At 49.9% G+C, this 21,925-nt stretch overlaps 1 protein-coding gene across 1 annotated transcript in view; it reads left to right on the top strand.

Moving 5' to 3' along the window:
• Nucleotides 1-11,730: 11,730 nt before the first annotated feature.
• The window catches only part of LOC307244792 (zinc finger E-box-binding homeobox 1-like), a gene marked incomplete at both ends in the record, with an annotated part of 70,751 nt that continues 60,556 nt past the window's right edge, over nt 11,731-21,925 (top strand). The window contains 1 exon segment of the mRNA XM_080020096.1: nt 11,731-11,788. Coding sequence (XP_079876222.1) covers nt 11,731-11,788 — 58 coding nt within the window.

The raw sequence follows: 21,925 nt of genomic DNA, 5'->3' as shown, positions 1-21,925 counted from the left end.
CACCATTGCATGCTTCTACTTAAATGCCCTACTTTCATGATATAATATCACTGTAGTGTGAACTTTTTACATTTTCCATAAATTTCACCTGAAAGCCAAATATCCCTAACTTTTTGTGAGTAGTGTATATATATAAAATACTTATTTTCACATCTGTTCATAGCCTTGCACAAAAACATTAACAATCGGAAGCTGGGTCTATTGTGCAACTTCTTTGCTGTTAGGTTCTGCGTCACACTGATAGTCCACTCTCGACTCCCAAAACAGGATATGAATGAGGGATGTCGTGTTCCTGTTGACCTTGATTAAGGTGCTCGTCAAGCCTTGGCTGTTGAATTACAATTAAAATACTTACGACTAGGTAAGAATTTGATGTCTTCAATTACATGTGTTTAACTTTATAATAGATTTAAATATAAGGGGGGGTTGACTATATGTAGGGGGGAAAAAGGAGTTGTGGAGTCGTTTCTTTGAGATCAATACAAAGATCTTTAGCTATAGCAGCCCTTAATAGAATTAAGAATTGCTCTACGATAATGATAGTATTGATCAGCGCCCACTAAACCATTTCAAGCTCTGGCAGGTTAATTCCCATCTCTGGAGGTGTGCAAGGAGGAGCTCTGGCTGTGAAGTACTCGTACACTGTGCAATGACAATACGTTGAATCACATCTAATCTAATCTAACTCACTCCAGCATAGTAGCACTAATGCATTGCACCTCCACTGTGTAGAATGGCCGATTGTTTATTTTCTCTTCTGATTAATTTTGCATGAATCCATTACTCATTCTTCACAAGCTGAAAGATCTGACAGAACATGAGCACCAGTACCACCTCACCCATTGTCTGACACTTTCAGAATATTTTGCAGGAGTTGTTACCATTTAGTTCAAATCGGGCGCCAGCTCAATCTTGACATGATTATAGAATCATGTAGTGTAACCTCCAAAGGGCCTATACATATACAGTGGACCAAACTCTCCTTTTTCCTGGTATGAATAACAGGTTCACTTGAATCAGAATCAGAATAAGAATTTGTTCATCTCGCCAAGTACATTTACATATACTGTACAAGGAATTTATCATGGTGCGGATTGGTGTCTTTCGATAAAAAAATACTGTAATTATAAAAATAAAATACATAAAATAATAATAATATATTATTAAAAAAATACAATAATAACATTTAATAGAATTGAATAAAAAATGCCAAATATATACAGATAGCCGAGAAATACAAAACAGAAATAGTCAAATAAAAATATACAAAATACATACAATCAGTCTCATCAATATCATCAATATCGATATCAGTCACACAAAGTACAGAACCTGGAGAATGTAATCATAATATGAAATAAAATAAATTCCATATATTTTTCTATAAGGTAAGGGAAATTAGCAACCATAAATCCAACTTATTGCTCCTTCCAAGACCACCGTTAATATAAAAATAGTTCAAAATTACTTCAAAATCGCTGCTGTTGCTTTGACTGCGTGATCTTTCCTTCCCTGTGGTTGGGGTTGTTTTCCTTAAGCCAGGTACAGTACATCCATACACGGAAAACAAATACCGCGTGGCCGATTCCCTCTACAAATATAAACAATTTACCTTCACTCATTATCTGAGACGCTGAGGTGTTTTGATGTTTGGAGATGAAATGCCTTGAGATGAAATATTCATTTTCGGTCAGCTTAATTATGCATGTGTCCACTGTCAAGTTAAAAACTCCCCCGCTCCGGTGAGGGATGTTCTGGGCGTACACCTTTTTTTTTCACCATTGGCACAGAATACATTAGCTCCTTGTTACGGGACCGCCTGGCACACGGCCGTATGCAACCTTATGGAAATATTAAATGAAGGGTTGTGCACACCTCAGTGGACACGCTGAATAAGCATGAGCATTTCCTATTCATGACTTTCTAATGTGAGGGTTTGTCTCATTGTTGTGTTTGGACTCGGCTACACTGGGGGTGGCGCCCATTTGTCCTTACCTAAGACTCCATTCGGTACCCACCGATCAATGATGCGCAGCATCTCGACAGACGGCCGCGCTGCGGTTGCGCCTTTGAATTGAGCGCCGTGTACGCGATACCCGCTGCAAGCGCATACTTGGTCGTGCCGCGGACGTGCTGCCGTAGCCCTGGCATGCGAAGGCCTCAAGACGCTGAAATCTCGCCGTGACAGACTTGGGGGGGGGGGGGGGGGGTTAAGCCAGGTGACGCAGGCCACGCCGCTGGCTTCTCCCAGCCGCGGCACAGCTGTACCGGCTCCGCCCTCGCCTTGCAGTGGGGGGTCGCCTGGTGCAGAAACCCGACCCTGATTAATGCTCTTATTTTATGTTCCCGTTTTGGCCAACGAGCCGTTCTGTTCTTAGTCATTACTAAAACTCCATGCGTATGCCGACGCCCCACTTCCAGAAAGACTCCCCAATCTCCCTCCCTAAACCCCGTACGGATGGGAAGAGACTCCCACGCTTGCTGTCCGAGGGGCTTTACTTTCACAGATAAATGATGCGACAGGCGGATGTCAAGGATGCGTTGGGTGTAATTGGCCTGACATTATACCCATCCACATCTCGCTGTGTGTGGCCTTGTAGTTATGGTGAGGGCTCAGCATGCGAAGCTATGGGTATTCTGAGAGGGTTAAACAACAGATCCAGCTGTGAGAGAAAGAGGGGGTGGGGGTAAAACAATGATATCTGGAGAAAGAGAAGGAAAGGCTCAAACATCTGGGACCTGAAGGAATGCAACAATAAGGTTTAATTTAGCTTTCTCATTTTCTGTATTTGTGTGTGTGTGTGTGTGTGTGTGTGTGTGTGTGTGTGTGTGTGTGTGTGTGTGTGTGTGTGTGCGTGTGTGCGCGCGCCTGCGTGTATGTGTGTGTGTGTGTGTGTGTGTGTGTGTGTGTGTGTGTGTGTGTTTAATCCTCTGCTGGACATCTCCCCGCCAAGTCATGAAGTAAAAAAAATAATAAAATAACCTCGCCCTCTCCATAGCTGCAACACACCAAAACGAAAACACTAGTTGTTCTTGCCGTTGTTCAGACTTAGGTCCAGATGTCAAATTGGATATTTCCCGTGTAACTCTCCGCAGGCGGTTGGAACGGGAGGCTTTCTATGCACGGTTGGCTTGCAAGTTTTAGGGACAAGGTCCCAAAAGAGATTTAAGTGAGGGTTTATATCGATCAAACTTTCAGAGGGGAGACGGGCCATGCTGAGGGCACACATCTTGCAACCTGAAATAAGTCTAATAATCCAACCAATCACTATCACATTACTGACCTTTGCATTCTTGAACAATCCATTAACAAGAACTAGTGCTATGTTGTTGTTATTATTAGGGGTCCAGCCCGTAGGACAGATATTGTTCCGGGAAAATTCTCTTGATTTTGAAATGTAAAACTATCTGGAACACAACATCAGCAGGAGCTACAAACACGGTTACGGTGTTGTTTTACGTGTATATTTTATGTACTTTCTTAGCTTGTAGATCTGTTTGATTGATATTTTATCTCTGAGGTATCCATTACTTTGCCAGATTAATGAAACATACGCAAAACAGTAGTCCACAAAAACTCGCAAAAACGTTGAGTCAAATCCAGGGAAATGTGTGGCTGAGTGATGCGTTCAAGATCCAGTGAGGCGTCGGAAAAATAGAAGCCTTGCAACCGCGATTACTCACAGGAAATCTACAAAGTTTTGTTTGTTGTAAGTTATTGACAATGTAATCCAAATGTCAAGCTGTCGTTATAAAAATTCACTTCCCAAACATTGTTTTTTTTGGTTAATCAACTACATATAACAAACACAATGTTTATAAACACTGTTTACTCTGACAATTTGATACAAGTTGTCCATGTTCTTTTTTTCTCAACCTCAGTTTTCCATTTTAATAAGATACAGTCATTATTTGTTGTGTGATCTTTATCAATACTGTGATATTTGGCAGATTATTTTGTCCAGCTGTTTTGGACAACTGTTTAATAAAAAAATTATCTGACTTTTCTTGTCATTTGTTTCCCAAATTTCCAAATGACTCTTCTTTACAACTTACAAAAAAAATAAGGACTGTTAGCTCAAATATTTAGAACTTACCCATCTCATGTGACAAAATAGTTGACGTCTGGTTGAAATGGGAATGCTTCATACGTGATGTCATGACAGTTTGATTCGGGGTTATACATGAACTTAACTACATGATGTTTGTAAGTTCAGTAAATTTTGATGCATTTCACAAAAAACAAAAAACTGTAACATGTACCTTAAACTAATAAACTGGACCCAGTGAATTGCTGACTGCAGCTATATTTATTATTGTTACTATTACAGTTCTTTTCCTGCACTTGGAATTTCAAATTATTTTTGGTTTCCCGTTTGGCCGCTGAAACTCACAAGCAGTCCGTCACCCTTTCGGCACCTCTGGCCGGTTCTTTTAAAGGTGTGGGTGGCAATTGTTGGACCTCGAATTGGCCGTGTGGATGCTGAGCTGTGAAATTGCATTAAGCCGCCAGACTAAGGCCCGTGGCGATCCTGCCTTAATGAAAACTGTTCTGCAGCGCAGGCGGGTTCTCCTCGGCGCGCCGGAGACAATCTGTTTGACAACCGCGGCTTAATATGGAGAGGCTGAGCGGCAAAGGGACAGCGAGGTTGTCTAGCTGCACATTTATAGCTCACCGCATTCAAAATGATCAGAGTGTGTATGCAACAATAAAGGAATGTGTGGCTTGAAAGGGTGGAAAGATCCCAGCAATTTTACTACTACTACATCTGTCCTGCACACCCCTGACACCAGTACATCCACTGTATAGATTTAATACATATTTAATGCATTGCTCACTAATGTAAATATTTCCAAGCAGCTTGCTACTTTGCATTTCTTGACCATGATGTCCGCTACTCCAAAGTGTATAGGCTTTGAAATATGTATTTTTTACGTGCACCAATCCGCTGACCTACATTCTTTGTATATGCAAATGTGTCGGATGTACGATTTGTATTCATTCTTGGTATTCAATTTTATCTTGGTATTGAATGCATACGGCAGCGGGCAACCTTGACCGACAGCACACACCGTGCGCTCCCACAGTCAACACGGCACGGCACGCAATTGCATGGTCTTAGATGAGTTATTTCTTGTAAAGTTGAGATTTGTTTCCCTTCCAGAAGGTCTGACACAGTGTTCTTCCACCGCACGATTTTAACGGTGAAATAATCCCACGGCACACCACTGTCCTGAGAACGACTGAAGACGTCAGTAACGTCTGTGACCGGGCTTATTATTATGGCCTACTGGTGGTTAGCGGTGCGAGACCCGAGAACGATTAGTTCGTAGCGGACAATTGTTTTAAAAAGCCTCGGGAGTCGGGAGCCGCGGGCAAGCGAGCGAATCTTCAATTCGCATACTGAAAATAATTACCCCTCGTTCAGTGTCCACCGAAAGTCCTGCCTCGCTCGCCGCGCACTAAACCGGCTGAATGAAACGAATAACGAGTCGGGAAAAAAGAACAACTCGTTTTACTTAGTGACTTGTCGAGTACCGAATTTCAAAAAGGAGTCGAACCTCTCATCACTTAGTATAGTCGTCACTTTTAGAGTGAAGCTTCTTCCGATGAACACAGAGCTGCCGTTCCAGCTGGAACTGACGAATAAAGTGAATTAGCGCAGCACCAACGCTCTTGCAACACCAAAGCTCATTTCCGTCATTTAATCTTTTTCAAGCTCAACTCGAAACATTTTCTCGGCACACCTGGCGAGCTCTGGTGGCGCGGCGGTCGAAGGAAGCGGCGGTGGTCTACAGTAACAGCCGTCGTAACCCGTGATGAAAACAAATCTCCGTAGGAGGGTCGCGAGAACACGAATTAGGCGACGGCTCCCCCAACACATTACGTAACCCTGCTCAAATTAAAAAAAAACACCTTTTTAGTATATGAGATCAATATTCATGCAGGGACAAAGGAAAGGGATGGGGCGCGGGGTGTTTTGGGAAGCGGTCTGGAAAAATGTCCATTTCATTTTCCTCCTTTGTCGCCACCGTTCATCTCACATCGCAGGTATTATTTCGCCACTGAGCCGTTTTCTCCCCGCCTGCCGGGGGGAAGACGCCTCCAGGAATAACACCTCGACGGGGCTGAACTCGACATCCTTTTGCCAAACGCACAACAGCTGTTCCAGCGGCGGCTACAAATGAGCAATAAAATGCAATGGGCGGTCCAATAAACACAGAATAAATTCAAACTGGGCTGTTTTTTTTTTTCTCCTCCGGTGCCGGCTGCTGTCTCTTTTTTGACAATCGGTGAGGGAGACCGAAGCCACGCTGTCTGCGCCTCTGGCATTGCCACATAATATAACGCTCTACGAATGCATGCCGGCTTGTATGAGTTCGCACGCACACACACGCACACACACGCACACACACACACACACACACACACACACACACACACACACACACACACACACACACACACACATGCACACAAACATGAGCCATCCAAACTAAGTATGTATCTTGGACTCGGAGCCAGGTCGTCAGCTCCCCGTGACCTCCGTGTAATCGGGGGAAGCGAGGGAGGTTGTTACGTTGTAAAGCCGTTTTCTACTCTTTGGCACATTACTGCACCCCTGCAAACCAAAGAGAGAGAGAGAGAGGAAGAGAGAGAGAGAGGAAGAGAGAGAGAGGGAGAGAGAGAGAGAGAGAGAGAGGGAGAGGGGGAGAGAGAGAGAGAGAGAGGGAGAGAGAGAGAGAGATTCCATAAAAAAAAAAACAGAGAAAGAGAGTAAATCGATAAATCCTTAAGATCTTTATTACGGTCTCAAACAGTAAAACAACATGGTGTGTGCGTGTGTGCGTGTGTGTGTGTGTGTGTGTCCTGTGCACTACCCCAGTCGTTTTTTGTTGTTGCTTTTTTTTTTTTTGCAGGGGTTTGGTGTTCCCGTGGCGAGCGGCCGGAGAACCTCACATCGGGCTCGCTGTCCCTCGGGAGAGATTATGCAGTTTAGTCTTTGGTGTGTCTCTGTATCACCGCCACCTCCTCCTCCTGCTTCTCCTCCTCCTCCTCCTCCTGCTGCTTCTCTACCTCCACCTCCTCCTCCTCCTGCTTCTCCTCCTCCACCTCCTCGTCCTCCTGCTTCTCCTCTCTATTTGGAGCAGGGTCGGGTGAACCTTCCTCTGTTGCTCTCGTTTCACACTTTCTGTTCCTCTTTCCTTTTACTTTCCAGCCCCTTTTACAAAAATTGCCCCTTTTATTTTCCTTTTCTCGTCCGTTCATTCGTCAGTTTGTTCTTTTGTTCATTCTTTCTTTCATTCATTCATTCTTTCTTTCTTTCTTTCTTTCTTTCTTTCTTTCTTACTTTCTTCCCCATCTGGTTGACTGTTTACTATTTGGCCCCCTTGTGTTCCGTCCACCATTCCACACACACACACACACACACACACACACACACACACACACACACACACATGCGCAGCTAACACCACCCCCAGAACCCCAGATGGCATGAGGCTGCAGGACCACCCTCCCCTCCTCCCTCAGGGGTGCAACCCCACACCAGGCCCCACCACAGGCACCAGGGGTCCCCCAGGCGGGCTAGACCGGGCCAGCAGGCAGGCCGGCCTGGGCCAATGAGCTGACCCCCCCCCCCCGCCCCTCACCCTCACCCTCACCCCCCACCCCAGCCCTGGATGGAGCACCACGGAGCTCACCGCTGCTCGCATTAATCTCCTAAACGATCCCGGCCCTAAGAGGATCAATACTCATTTTCAGGGAGCAGCATGATCCCTTAATGTAGTGAAGGATGCCCCGCCCCCCACCCCCCACCCCCAGCTACTCAGCTTCAACCTCCCCGCAGGAAGAGCAAGAGTCAGCCTTTCATTTCATTTCGCGGCCCCCGCTTTAGTTTAAACAATATCCCATTTGCTGATGTCATTATTTGGGAGGAGAACTGGGCTTCGACCACTCCGCGCCATGCGTTCAATCCTCGGGATCGTTTTAGATGGAAAGTGGTTTTGTCGGTTAAAGAGGGGGTTGATCGTTTCACCGTATTTTATGGAATAAGATCAATGTTTTCTAATCGACTTATCTGAGCCTGCCCCCCCTCCGACTCAACACAAGAACCGCGTAAAGCCCGCGCGTGCCTCGCAACGCCGCGTGGGCCGGTATCGCCGGCTCAACTCTGTCCCCCCGATCCGCGAGTTCCCAAATCCGCCTGCAAACAAAAGACAAGACACGCGTTGCTGGGCAAAACATTGCGCGGCCCCGTCCCCCCCCCCCCCCCCCCCCCCCGCCGGCTCCTCCGAAAAACCCGTCAGAAGGCGTCTCGGGGTACCATTGCGCCGGTCGGGGCCGCGTTCGTGTAATTGTTATTCTTTGTTTTCCACAGGCATTGAAAAATGACTTCATGTTTCACCGTAACACAATCCAAGGAAAATGGGACTGATGCGAGTTTCCACTGGATGCGAGCGTCGCCCATTTTCCAGGCCCGGCGTGCGAGGAACGCCGCTCAGACCGCACAGTTAGCGGAGCACTTCATCATTGATCTCTGCTGATGCAGTCTGTTACCGGGGGCTCTTTCATCGGGGGAGGGGAGGGCGGCGTCGAGGGCACCCCCCCCCCCCCGGAGCAGGTCGGAGGGAGCGGGTGAGCATTGTTTATGCTGAAGCTATTACTCCCTGTCAAGGCCCGGCTCGCCCAGAGCCTTGGACCGGTTTTCCGGCTGATGAATTATTCAGCCGGCGGAGCTGACCCTCTGTTGCGTCCGCCGTGTCCCACGCGTGGCCTGATGAGGCGCTGATCCTCCAGCAACGGAGGGCTTGTCGAATAACGGGCGGGGGGGAAAAAAAACGGATGACTGAAAATCACAGCGGTGTTACACGCCTAATACCCCCCCGCCAGTTCAACACCGGCGTTTGGCTTTGCGAGATTCCTCGCCGTGTCTTTTGCGAAATAGTAAAAAAAATAAAATAAATAAAAAATACACAGGAAACAGAATTACCCGCTCATCTGCTTATGTCTCGCAACCCGACGGGGACCGCCGAGCGCTCGTTTTTTGCGTCACGGCAACGACCGGAGGCCGCCAACGTGACCGGCTTGCTCTGTTTTCAAACCCTCCAATCGCACCGCACCTTTGAAGGTCAACACAGCCGACGCCACTTCGCCGTTCCCTGCGAACACAGTTCACCAAGGTCGAACTCGTAGGATCTCAGAATCCGAGAATCTAGCCGTAACCCTGAGCGCTGCGCCGAATGCACGGGCGGCGGTGACCGCGCCGCACGAATTGAGACGCCGTCACCGTCGGGGCAGACCTTAAACCACGGATGGGTTCGTCGCGCAGTCGGGTCACAGATGAACCTGTTGGTGTCCACCCCATTATGTAAGTCCGTCGGGGGGGGGGTTTATTTGTTCACCGCGGTCTCGCTACCGCAATAGACGGGCCGACGACGGCTTCCCCGCATGACACAAGTCCGGGCAACAGAAACCTTGAAGTCAACCATGCGGCTTCGAGAATAGCTGCAGCCTTGCAGCGACTGCTGCTCCTGTGACATATAATTGCTTGTCATGGGAACCCGGGCACCGGTTCATTCGGTGCCGAGATTATGACCTCCATCCTTCTTGTCGCTACACATTTCCAAAAGAATTTACCTCTTAACATGTGACCACCCCCAACGCTCCCCAGCCCCCCCCACTCTTTTACTTCCACTTTATCAAGAGCCAAGCACGATAAGCAATGTGTGTGTGTGTGTGTGTGTGTGTGTGTGTGTGTGTGTGTGTGTGTGTGTGTGTATGTGTGTGTGTGTGTGTGTGTGTGTGTGTGTGTGTGTGTGTGTGTGTGTGTGTGTGTGTGTGTGTGTGCGTGCGTTTGTGTGTGTGTGTGTGTTGGCCGAGCTGTGGTGAAGGTCTGATTGGACGCAGTGAGGACCTGGCTGCTGATTGCTTTGGTATGTCTGTGTCCTCCTCCTCTTCGCCAAGGTAGTAAACTCTTCTCTGGGAGAACAGCGGGGCCTTTATTTAAGCAGAGGGATTGAATCAGCGGGGACAGACTCATGACCCCTTCCACTTTCCTGCAGACACAGACGCGCAAACACACACACACACACAAACAAACTCCCAGTCAGCCTGGTCGGCCTCGGCACTAATCCGGGCTTCGCGTGTACAGACGCAGAAAAGATAAAATACAACCTTTGACAATAATAAAGTTCATATTTTTTCATGGAGAGACAGATCAGCATCCAGACATCATATTCAGGTTTATTAGGTTTAAAGTGCCGGCCTAACTTTGATGACACAACGATCACATTTGGTTAACTACTGATTTAATCGTTGCAATTCCGATAGTGTATGTGTGTGTGTATGCATGCGTGCGCGTGCGTGTGTGACACTATCCGCCACTGTACAACTTAAAAACAGGTGTCAACAACGAAGACAACTTCATCATCAAAATTACAGCTGTCAAAATGATGACATTATTGCCTGAGCACAATGATTGGAGCTGACTGCGAGGATTTTGCTAAATCGTTAGGATGTCACAATCGTGTGTTTCCGTCCAAATGTCGAGTCAATGTCAGAAACGTCACCACAAAATATAATTTGAATTAGGTTGCGTTTCTGTCTTTTGGGTCGAAGCACTCGAGTCAAATACAAGCAAAGCTGTGTTACTAGGTTATTATTAACGGCTTATAGGATTATTTGTATGACAATTAATTGCCAACTTAAATTCATGATGAGTCATCAACATTATTTTCAATAGTGGCGGCGGTGGAGAATAACAAATAATCTGTTAGTATATTCCCTTTCTGACACTTACTCCATCCTTTTTTTTAACCAGGATTTATACTCATATTTGTGTACGCTTGCAAATAAATGACACCAACTGTACTGGATTTGTCAACGGTAATCAGGATATGCAAAAATGTACAATAGTACTTATAGGCTCAATATCATCAATCGATTTGTCCATTGCACATTGAGACCCTTGCACAATACAAAACATAATTTTTATTATTATTATTATTATTATTTTTTTTTTTGTTATGAAGAAGAAGAAGAAGAAGAAGAAGAAGAAGAAGAAGAAGAAGAAGAAGAAGAAGAAGAAGAAGAAGAAGAACACTGTACATACAAACATGCATATATTTTGATTATGACTATGGATTTTTTTTTTTTTTATTATTATTATTTATTTATTTAGCTTCTGTTTTTGATTTTATTCAATGTACTTTTTTTTTTATGTTTCTCCCATTTTAATTTCACCGCACTATCGTGTGCTGCACAAATATTGAATGTTGGGGGAAAAAAAAACAAAAAAAAAGACCAAAAAAACCCCCAAAAAAACAAAACGTTTTTTTTTTTTGTTCAATGATTAATCCAAAGCCAGGTATTCACTGAGTCAAAACGTGTGACATCATACTTCATCGGGAAAACGTGGAGAGACGGGTGATGGAGAAGCGCCCACGGCTGCCATGTCGGCCGACGGTCCGAGGTCCAAGGTCCGGGGTCCGGGGTCCGAAGGTGATGCCGTAAAGCGGAGAGTGTCGTAAACCAGGTGCGGGGAAGGGAAAAGGGGGGGGGGGGGGGGTGAGGTGAACGGGGGAGGTAGGGAGGGAGGGGACGGGGGGGGGGGTGAGGGGTGAGAGAGGAGGTGACTCTCTCTCTCTCTCTCTCTCTCTCTCTCTCTCTCTCTCTCTCTCTCTCCTCTCTCTCTCTCTCCAGCAGCATTTAGACACAGCGAAAGGATCATGGCGGATGGCCCCAGGTGTAAGCGCAGAAAGCAGGCGAACCCGAGGAGGAATAGCGGTGAGTACCGAAATAAAAAAAAATACTTCTGCGTTCGAGGGGACTTCGATGGCGGTGGGGTGGGGGGGGGGGGGGGGTCCGCTCGGTCCCCGCGAGGGTTTCTCCGAAAACTTTGGCCGGCTTTTAGGCACCCAAAGTGCCTGGGAAGTAGTGTGTACGTGCGTGCGTGTGTGTGTGTGTGTGTGTGTGTGTGTCTGTGAGAGAGAGGGAGAGGGGAGCGCGTGTAGCGGACCGTTATACCTGGCTCTCCGTCCGCCTAGCGGTCCGCTGCGCCCTGGACCGTTATACGCGCCTCACCCCCGTTACGAGCGCTTTTTCTACCCCGCTCGGCTCTGTTTGTTCTTATTATTTCCGTCTTTTTTTCCTCCTTTTTTGGGGGGGGGGGGGGGGGGGGGGGGGCGGGGGGGTTGGAGGGGTTCCTCTGGTGTGATCGACACGTAGTACAAATAACAATCGTGTGGGATTATGATCCCAGTACAACTCGGGACCTGTCTGCTGAACCTGATCGTTTCCGCGGACCTCGACAGGTCCTTCTTTTTCTTTGTCAGTTTCCCCATCGGACGGATAGTTTGATCCGTCGAAAGCGTCTCGAGGGATGTTTTTTGTTGGTTTCGGCTTCGAATTGGCGGATTTGGGTTTCATATTTTTGTCTGTTCTCTGTTCTTTTTGTTGTTGTTGTTGTTGTTGTTGTTGTTGTTGTTTTTGTTGTTGTTGTTTTTTTGCACAGTCGGGAGGGAGCAGGTAGTGCGATAGGAACACTGTTGCTGTGCGGGGCGAGGGCTGAGGTGGGGTGAAAAATGCGTTTTGTTTTAATTAATTCAGCCTCGTTTCGCGCTGAGAAACGTATGCCCCCCCCCCCCTCCCTCCCTCCCTCCCTCTCCTCCCTCTCCTATCATATCGATATACAAACAGAAAACAGGAGGAAAAATAAAAATAAAAATAAATCCCCCGAAACAGTTCGCTGAGCTTTTCCCCCAGACCACCGGATTTTTACTTTGATGTCATAACTTGGCGCGATTGCCTTTTCCTTTCTCCAGTTTTTTTTTATTTTTGTCTTTATCACTATTAACAATACACGGGGGGAAACTCCGGGCATTTTTAAAGTGGTAATACGCTCCGGGGCCGGACCGGGGCGGTGGGATTTGAACGTGTGAGAAGGACGGGATGTTTCCCACGCGCTGCTCGAGCAGGGGCGAAGCACAGCCTATATAAGGGCAGCGGAGCGTCTTCTGCGGCGCACTACATTTCCTCTCTCGCGGACCGGCGGTGGCTTGGGGCTTCTCACACGTTTCTTTTTTCTTTTCTTTTTATTTTTTTAATAGGATTCGTGTATATCCAAATTTTTCTTTTATCTTTCTTTCTTTTTTTTCTTTTTTTTTAAATAGTGGTTGAATTGTGGCAGAGAAGTCTGTTGACACCTCTGTTGGTCAACATTCTATTAAGTGCTGCCTTTTTGACTTTTTGACTTTTCAATATTGTGGTGGTTGTTTTTTTTGTTTTTTTTACAAGAAGGCGAAGAAAAAAAAACTCCCCGCGCACACACACACACACACACACACACACACACACACACCTCCTGTCGACGTGGTCGCCATTTGTGCCACCCGGTGTTAGATGTCAGGAATCAAAAGATCGTTGGCGCGACGTGGAAATTGGGACGTCGTCCGCGGGCGCTTTTCTTTCCGCCGCTCCGCTCCGAGAGACTTCCCGGTGGGACCGCGACGGGCTGTCAGTTTAGTTTTTGGCACTCGTTTTATTTCTGGGGGTTTATCTGCTGTTGAAAGTGTTATTTCCTATTTAGGCAAGCCTTCCTTTTGCTGCTCCCCCACCCCCTTTTTTCGGTGTGGCGAGTCTCAGGACGTACCTTGAATAAAACTCTTTTTTAAAATTGTATTTTATTTTAGGAGTCTACATATTTGCCCTTTATCTGCACCTTTAGACATTGACGGCGGCTCAGCTCTCGCGAAAGTCAGTTCCGAACTGAACGTGCTTCCTGTCGTACCTCCCTCTCATTTGCATGTTCAAGCAGCTCGACCCTCCTCTTCTTTAAGTCGCCACTTCCTACTATCTCCCCGCTAAGCCGGCAATCTGTCATGTAAATCATCACCCCTGCTGTTTTTGTTGGAGAATTTCTTCTAACTCGCGGAAGAGAGGGCGAGTGAGGAGAAAGAGGAGAGAGAGAGAGAGAGAGAGAGAGAGAGAGAGAGAGAGAGAGAGAGAGAGAGAGAGAGAGAGAGAGAGAGAGAGTCCTATTAAAGCCTGAAGCCGGGCAGGGGTGGGGAGCGGTGGGCTAGGGCTGTCACAGGCCTCAGTTATATGTCATTTTCATCCCTTCCCGCGTGAGGGTTACGGCCAAACCGGCGCGCTCCGTCCGAAGCCGACGCAGGTGCGGAGGGGAACTTAGAGGCGAGTCGCCTCTCGGTCGATGGGAATAACGCGCGGCGTACAAAGAAAGACAAAACCCCACCCCCCACCCCCAAAAAAACCCCCTAAAACACCTCAAAGGTCCGGGACGCTCCGGCGCCGCCGCCGCCGGCAGAAAGCGCCGAGACCAAGGTGAGCCCCCGTCGCAGCTGTAAACGGGGAGGTGTTAACAGCCACCGGGACGACAGGTGTTTGCAATCGTTGGGATACTGCAGCCCCCCCCCCCCCCGCGCGCAATGGTAATCTAACACGGCAATTTGGGAATAGAGGAATGCGAGCCTGTATTAACATTCTCGGCAAAAAATAAACGGGGCCTCGGCGAGATGGCCGCTGGCGGGCAGCGGCGGAGCAAGTGACTTTAAAAGTGAAAGTAAAGTCGGGGGGGGATAGGACGGTGGAGCGTCTGGATGGCGTCTACTTACCCGCCGGCCCGCTGCACAGAAGCAAGCCAAACGGATGAACTGGTGAAGGCGCTTCACCGGACGGTAACCGTCTCACCCTCTCCTCCCCTGTGGCCCCGCCCTCGTTCGACTTCCGTTTTTTTCACCCAATAAACGGTCCATCAAACGGTACCCAAGCCGTGATAATGAGTGCCCCCCCCCCCCGACCAAAACGAAAACAAACAAATAATAAGTGAATAAATACCACCGGGGGGTTGTGAAGTGAGAATGTGCCCCGTCAGAGGGGAGAGACACAGAGAGAGACAGCATCTACCCGGGCCCCGGAGCGGGAGCGAGCCCCGCATGCCACTCCACCGTCTTAAAAGGACATCTGTTTACATTTAAAAAAGGGGGTACACCCCTGTTGTGTGTGTGTCCGTGTGTGTGTGTGTGTGTGTGTGTGTGTGTATGTGAGGAGTTTAGCGGAGGAGGAAATATTTCATTTATCTCACTCCGCTTGTGACCCAGCCTTCCCCCCCTGCCTCATTTGAAAGTGCCAAGTAAGTTAGAAAAAGAAGAAAATCCCCACCCTCCCACCCCCCAACCCCACCCCCTTCCACCCCCCCTCCATTCTCTTCAAAGCTTCTCCTTCTATTTGGGGGGGGGGCGGGGTTAAGACACAGTAGCCAGGGGTGCTGTTGATTGCCCCCCTCCCACCCGGGCACCCATGCGTGCCTAGAGTATGACTTCACTTTCTCTCTCTCTCTCTCTCTCTCTCTCTCTTGCCCCTCCCCTCCTCCGCCCCCTCCCCTACCCCTGCCCCTACCCCCCCTCCCCCCTACACCCTCCCCAACCCCTGTGCCATTGTGAGGCTTCCAGCATGTCCAATTGTGTTTGTGTTTAAGTCCGTTCATTGAAAAAGGGGGACGGGAAGGGAGGGAGTGGGAGGGGGGGGGTCGGGATTGAAGGTGACGGAGAGGTGTGTGTGTGTGTGTGTGTTTGTGTGTGTGTGTGTGTGTGTGTGTGTGTGTGTGTGTGTGTGTGTGTGTGTATATTTGAGACCCCAGACCCGGCTTCGCCTCCGTTCTCTCCCTCTATCTCTCTCTCTCTTTCTCTCTCTCTGTCCGTCCGTTCCTCTCCGCTGACCAATAAACTCTGGTGGTGTCTGCCCCCACCCACCCCACCCCCCCATAGAGTGGCGATGGGTGGAGGGGTGGAGCAGAAGGGAAAGGAGGAGGAGGAGGAGGAGGTGGAAAGCTGGTTGGGAAGCAGCTGAACGGTGGCAGTCGTGGTCTTCCCCCCCCCCCCCCCCTTCTCCTTCTTTGCAACAGGTGACGCCGCGAACAAGAAGCTCGCGCGCCTGGGATCGGGGGGAAAAGGGGGCCCGGGTGACGTTTTTTCGGGGGGCACTATTATTATTAACGAACGGCCAAAATCTCCCCCCTTCCCTTTATTTGTGTCCGTTTATCTGCAGGGCGGGCGTGGCTCGAGTTAGGCTCGTCTAGTTTTCCCCGCTCTCCCCTCGTCTTTGTCCCGTCCCGCAGCTGCTGCGGGAGGGGGAATAAGGCCCCGTGTGTCCAAATAAGAAACGGGTTTTGATGTACGGCCGCACTCCCACCTCTGTTAAGAGCGGCTTAATGATTAGCCGCTCCCACGGAGGCTGGGCATCAGCCCGTAAAAAAAAACGAGACCCAGGTGCCCCCCTCCCTCCCTCCACCCATGAAGAAGCGGTTTTAAACCCCAAGTCAGTTTCGCTAAAAACCCCCTTAACTGTGCTTGGATGTGCTTTATTGGGGGGTTTGTGTGGCTGAATGCTTAAATGAGCCATTGTGTGTTCAGGGCTTTGGTGAGAAAGCCCGAGGAGAAAGAGCCTAGTTACCTTTGCAGTTTGCCCGCTCTGCCTCATTCACTTTCTGGGGGCCAGAAGAAAAGCCCCATTCAGCAGGGAGGGGGGAGACGGCCATCGGGGAGGGAGGGGGCCCGCTGCCGCCGGCAGCACCTTTCACACTCGGCTTGTGGGAAACTTCTCCTCCGCACTGTGCGCGCCATTTGCATATGACCCATTCTGCTCCCGGAGGGTCCTGCGAGGCTGGAATCTGCGGAACGCCGGCGGAATACATCAGACCTCTGTCTTGCGCTCTCTCTCTCTCTGTCTCTCTCTCTCTCTCTCTCTCTCTCTCTCTCTCTCTCTCTCTTTCTCTCTCTCTCGGGCGCCGTGAGAGCGCCGGGGCTGCTCCGGGACGGCGTAGCGCGTCCGGGCCTGGATCTTCCGCCTCCGAAACGCGGCCCGGGCCCGTGTCGCGGGGCCCAGGCGGCGCGGTCCCCCACCCGACTGACGGTCAAATGGCAGGGCCGGAAAGACAGATACGACCCCCACCCCCTCACCCCCGGCGGACACATTCGGCTGGAGCGGAGGGGGCGGCGAACGGTGTGTTTCCGCGGTCTGCTCCGTCCGTGAACCCTTCTTCGCCAAAAAAAAAAAAAAAGATAGCTGCCTCCGGACCAAAAGCGTGGCCCCCTCAGAACTTTTTTTTTAATGACGTCGTTCATCTTCCGCTCACGGGGTATCGTGTTGTCACGTCGTAATGAGATACGCGCTTTCTGTTGTCGGGATTTATAAGGGGCACTGAAAAACCTCCTCATTCACTAGCTGGTGTGAAATATTTGAAGGGTGTTCCAATGGCTGGAAAGTTTTCTCCCTTCTTCCCAATCCGTTCTTATCTTTCCCCTTTTGCTTTTCTTTCCACAAATCTCCGTTCCCCCTATGTCGTCTTGTTTTCTTTCTCTCACGCTCGCCCCTCCGCACTCTGTAAACACACGGACCCCCGCCGCACCGGGGAGGCAATTCTGGGGGAGTGAGGTAATATCTAGTAGTGTGTTTATTTCCCAGAGAGAGAGAGAGCGAGAGAGAGAGATATTACCTGTAAATTACAGCCCTCGGGGAAGTAAACACTGTGTATGGCGTGCTGGGCCGCTTTCTGTAGATGTGTCTTTTTTAATCACCGTGTTCAGCGGCTGCTCTGCCGGGCCCCCTGGATCTGCCTTGAACCCCCCCTTCCCCCTCCACACACACACACACACACACACACACACACACACACACACACACACACACACACACACACACACACACACACATGCACCTAACGTCCCTCCCCTGCCCTCCCTGTGCCTCTCGGTGGAGCGGTTAATGAAAGAGACCGGAGTGACACAATAGGCAGGAGGTGGGCCACTGCCAGGGGCCCTCTGGTGCCAGCTTGTGTTTGTGGCGAAACCCCATCAGCCCCCATGCCGCTTCTTCTCACCTCACCAGTATACACCACAGTTAACACAGCCTGGATTCCTGTGTGTGTGCGTGCGTGCGTGTGTGTGTACTGTATGTGCGTCTGTGTGGTGTGTGTGCGTGCGTGCGTGTGTGTGTGTGCGTGTGTGTGTGTGTGTGTGTGTGTGTGTGTGTGTGTGTGTGTGTGTGTGTGTGTGTGTGTGTGTGTTTGTGTGTGGCTGTGCATGTTTGTGTTTGTGTGTGCGTGTCCCTCCCCCTGAAAAAAATGAGTGCATTAGACTTTTCAGAGGTTGAAGCTTTGGTTAAGTGCTGTGTGTGTGTGTGTGTGTGTGTGTGTGTGTGTGTGTGTGTGTGTGTGTGTGTGTGTGTGTGTGTGTGTGTGTGTGTGTGTGTGTGTGTGTGTGTGTGAGAGAGTGCTCCTCGTTCCCACTTTGGTCTCACTCAACCTTATTAACATCCCCCGTCCCCCCTCCTCACCGCCACTCCGTGTCTCCGCCTACGCCGGCGGTGGCCAACCTGCGGCCCGTGGGCCTGCCGGTGGAAAATATATATAACAGTACTTCCTGAAATTGATCTGTTATTTACGATTTTATTTGATCATTTTGGGCAATACGGTGCATAGCCTATGAGCTGTTTGTACCATTTCTGGATACTTTATTCGGTTATCACTGGGCCAACGATGCTGTCCAGCACCGCGCCTGGCCCCTTGCCAGCCGGTTATGACCACCATATATATATTTTTGTCTTTCCACGGCGCTCGTGACTGATAATGGCCCTCCTGAGGGACGGCCGGAGGGACGGAGGGCACTGGGGGTTGGGGAGGGGCTGGGGGGGTTGGGTGTGTGTGTGTGTGTGGGGAGGGGGGGGGTGGGGTGTCATGTTTTGCGGGTCGTTTCCGGACACGAACCCCACCCCCCCCGCCGGATCACTGCGATGCCATCGTGCCCCGCCCCTCCAGCTCACCCCCAGGGGATGACTGCGGTGACTAACGCATCTGCTAATGGAACTAACGCATCTGCCCGCAATACCGCCCCCCCCACATACACACACACACACACACATTCACACTCACACACATCTTCCCCAAGAGCCCTCACGGCATAGATTTAGCCGACAGCCGCGGCAGAAAACCTTAGTCACCCTGTTTGTTAGTCAGAGGGGAGGGGCCGAATGTCAACACAGATAAACATCCACGCAGGATTAATGAGAGGAGAATGAGCCGCCTGAAAAACAGAGGGGGGCGTGTGTGTGTGTGTGTGTGTGTGTCTGTGTGTGTGTGTGTGTGTGTGTGTGTATGTGGGTGGGGGTCTAACCGTCCGAATCGCACCGTTTATCCCTCTCGGGTTTTTGTCCCAACTCACAACTCACCCACAACCCCAATGGCACCGGGGGAGGCGTGTGTGAGTGTGTGTGTGTGTGTGTGCGTGCGTGCACGTGTGTGTTATTATTGGGTTTACGCTTTCGACGCTTTTGAAATGTGCTTGATTTGTGAATTTAGATCTCAATGTTGCCCGTAAGGCGACAGCGCATCCCTCCTTTTAACACATCCCACCCGGTCTAGACTCGCCCTGGCTCACGCCGTAACCCTATCGTGCCTTTTCACCACCCAGGGAAATTACAGGCAAGGCCGGGGAGAAAAAAAGTGCAATAAACGTAATTGCACTCTCGCCCCGCGGATGGATATGAGGTGCGCTGCATTCGCCCGAATTGTCATGTTTTTGTTTGAGGAATGCGTGCGTTTTCACGCACCCGGATCCAGGTCGGCATGGGGCTCCCCAGACCCACCGAGCGGTGACTGCGTTTGCCTCAAAGCTCCGTAAATCTTTTCCTTTTATTCTTCTGTTTGCATCGGCCAGCGTGTCTCTGCGCCATCCTGCTGGGCCGACACTCATCGGTCCGTCTGCTCTGAGGCCGATTTTCTTTCAAGATATTGAATTAATCTCACCTCTTTTTTATTCAACATTTTAACGAGGTGGGCAGCTCTAAACTCTCCTGCTTACTTTAACAGCTGTAGCTGCCCTTTCTGTAAAGGGCAGCTACAGCGTTCTCTAGCCACCAACCACCTGTGGAAACGTGATAGATGGTCTACCAAACCAAAGTGCACAGACGTCTTTCCTCTCCCCTTTGCCAAATTATCTTATTGTGTGTGTGTGTGTGTGTGTGTGTGTGTGTATGAGACTGAGAACCTGTGTGAGCTCTGGCCTGTTCTGCAGCCCACCTGTCGGAGTGCCTCTCGCCACTGTTGAGGTTCAGGAGTTCACAATCAAAATGTGTGTGTGTGTGTGTGTGTGTGTGTGTCTCGCTAACTCCGAGTGTGTGTGTGTGTGTGTGAGTGTGTGTGTGTGTGTGTGTGTCTGTTTGTGAATTGGAGTGTGTGTGATTACAGCTGTCCTCATGCCGGACAGGGGGGCCCCCCCACTTTCCTCCCCCCGCTTTCTGAGCTCGGCACTCAGTGAAGCGTGGGTCCTTAATCGATGGCGTCGCGAGCGTTACGCCGCTATCAACCAGTTTACCCGCCGCTCATCGAGTGTTTTGTCGCCTTTGTCCCGCCGTCCCCGCACCCACTCATCGCCCCCTGGCCAACAGCCCACACACACACACACACACACACACACACGCACGCACGCACGCACGCACGCACACACACACACACACGCACCCCCAGTGATGTCCCCGTGGCTCGTCCTCTAATCTCCAATGTGCCTGTTACACCTCTGCGTAGCTGTCCCTATTTCCTCTCTCCCGCTTGAACTTGTTGTCGTCCGTTGTTTTCCTGGACGCTAGGGCTGGAAAAATGTGCAAAGATTAAAGTTGATCATTTAATTAGGAAATCGGTCGTATGGTGGTGCACGCATTTTTGGTGTGAACTCACCTGAAGTTGGACTCCTTGACATGGACATCTGCATCCACAATCATATATATATATATATATATATATATATATATCAATATTGTGTAACATTCCCTATGATTATGGTGATAATTAACTATCCCATATCGTCCAGCCCTGTTTGACCCCTCTCTCTCTCTCTCTCTCTCTCCCTCTCTCTCCCTCTCTCTCTGGCAGCTGCCTCGGCTCTGCGTTTCCAACTCCGAGCAGGTGCTGGTGGCGCGCAGGAACTCAGCCACACCGCTCATAAATAACACCTGACAAAAGTATGAGGGGGAGAGAGAGGGAGAGAGGGAGAGAGAGAGCGAGAGAGAGAGAAAGAGAGAAAGAAAGAAAGGAGAGTGAGACTGGGAGGGTGAGGGTGAGAGGGAGGAAGGGAGGCGGGAGGGGGCAGATTGAAAGTTTCCTCTGGCAGGAGCGCGGGGTGTGGCTCACGGTCGAATGCCGGCCTCACCCCTCCCCCCCCCTAGAAGGCCATGTTCAGAACAGAGAGAGCGAGAGAGAGTGAAATGAGGAGAGAGAACAGAGAGGAAGAATGTGAGCTTCACAACACTTTGAGAATGCCTGAAATGCGCACCTGTCCTTTTCAACAATTTCGCGAAAAAAAACAAAACCCAAAACAGCGAGGCATTGTCTGGCTCTCCAGAAAAGCCCTTTCATGCAAATGTCTCCCTTCATTATTACCTTCTAACAAACTTTACAAAGGGCGGCGCTCGCGGCGAGAGGGGCTAAGTAGGAAGTCGCGGTCGGAGGACGCGGAGGCGGACGCGGGGGCTCGTCTTCGCCCCGTGATCAGGACACGGCGTGCGGCACCAGGACGAGGCTGACCTCGCTCCAAAAGCAACATCAACTCCACGCGCGGGCCACTCGTCGTTGGCCTCGTCGCCGTCACTTTTTCCTGAAATCCGAACGAAAATCCGTGAATACTGGATGACACACCCCGGGGTCGTCCGCCACCAAGGGGGGGAGCGAGTTTGTCATTTTTCCAGCACTTTCAGTCGCACCGTGGAACAAAACCAGGAAGCATGTAAGGAGATTACGGCCCCAGGATGCGACCTGAAAAAGCGCTTTATCTCTGCGAAAACAGCAGAGGGTGTGGGGGCGGGCGGGGGGGCGGGTGGGGAGGACTTCCTGCTCTCTCTCTCTCTCTTGCTCTCCAG

The sequence above is a fragment of the Zeus faber genome, assembly GCF_960531495.2.
Source record: "Zeus faber genome assembly, chromosome: 19".
Classification (NCBI taxonomy): domain Eukaryota; kingdom Metazoa; phylum Chordata; class Actinopteri; order Zeiformes; family Zeidae; genus Zeus; species Zeus faber.
The sequence above is the reverse complement of the archived record's forward strand: the minus strand, read 5'-3'. Positions and strand labels throughout refer to the sequence as shown.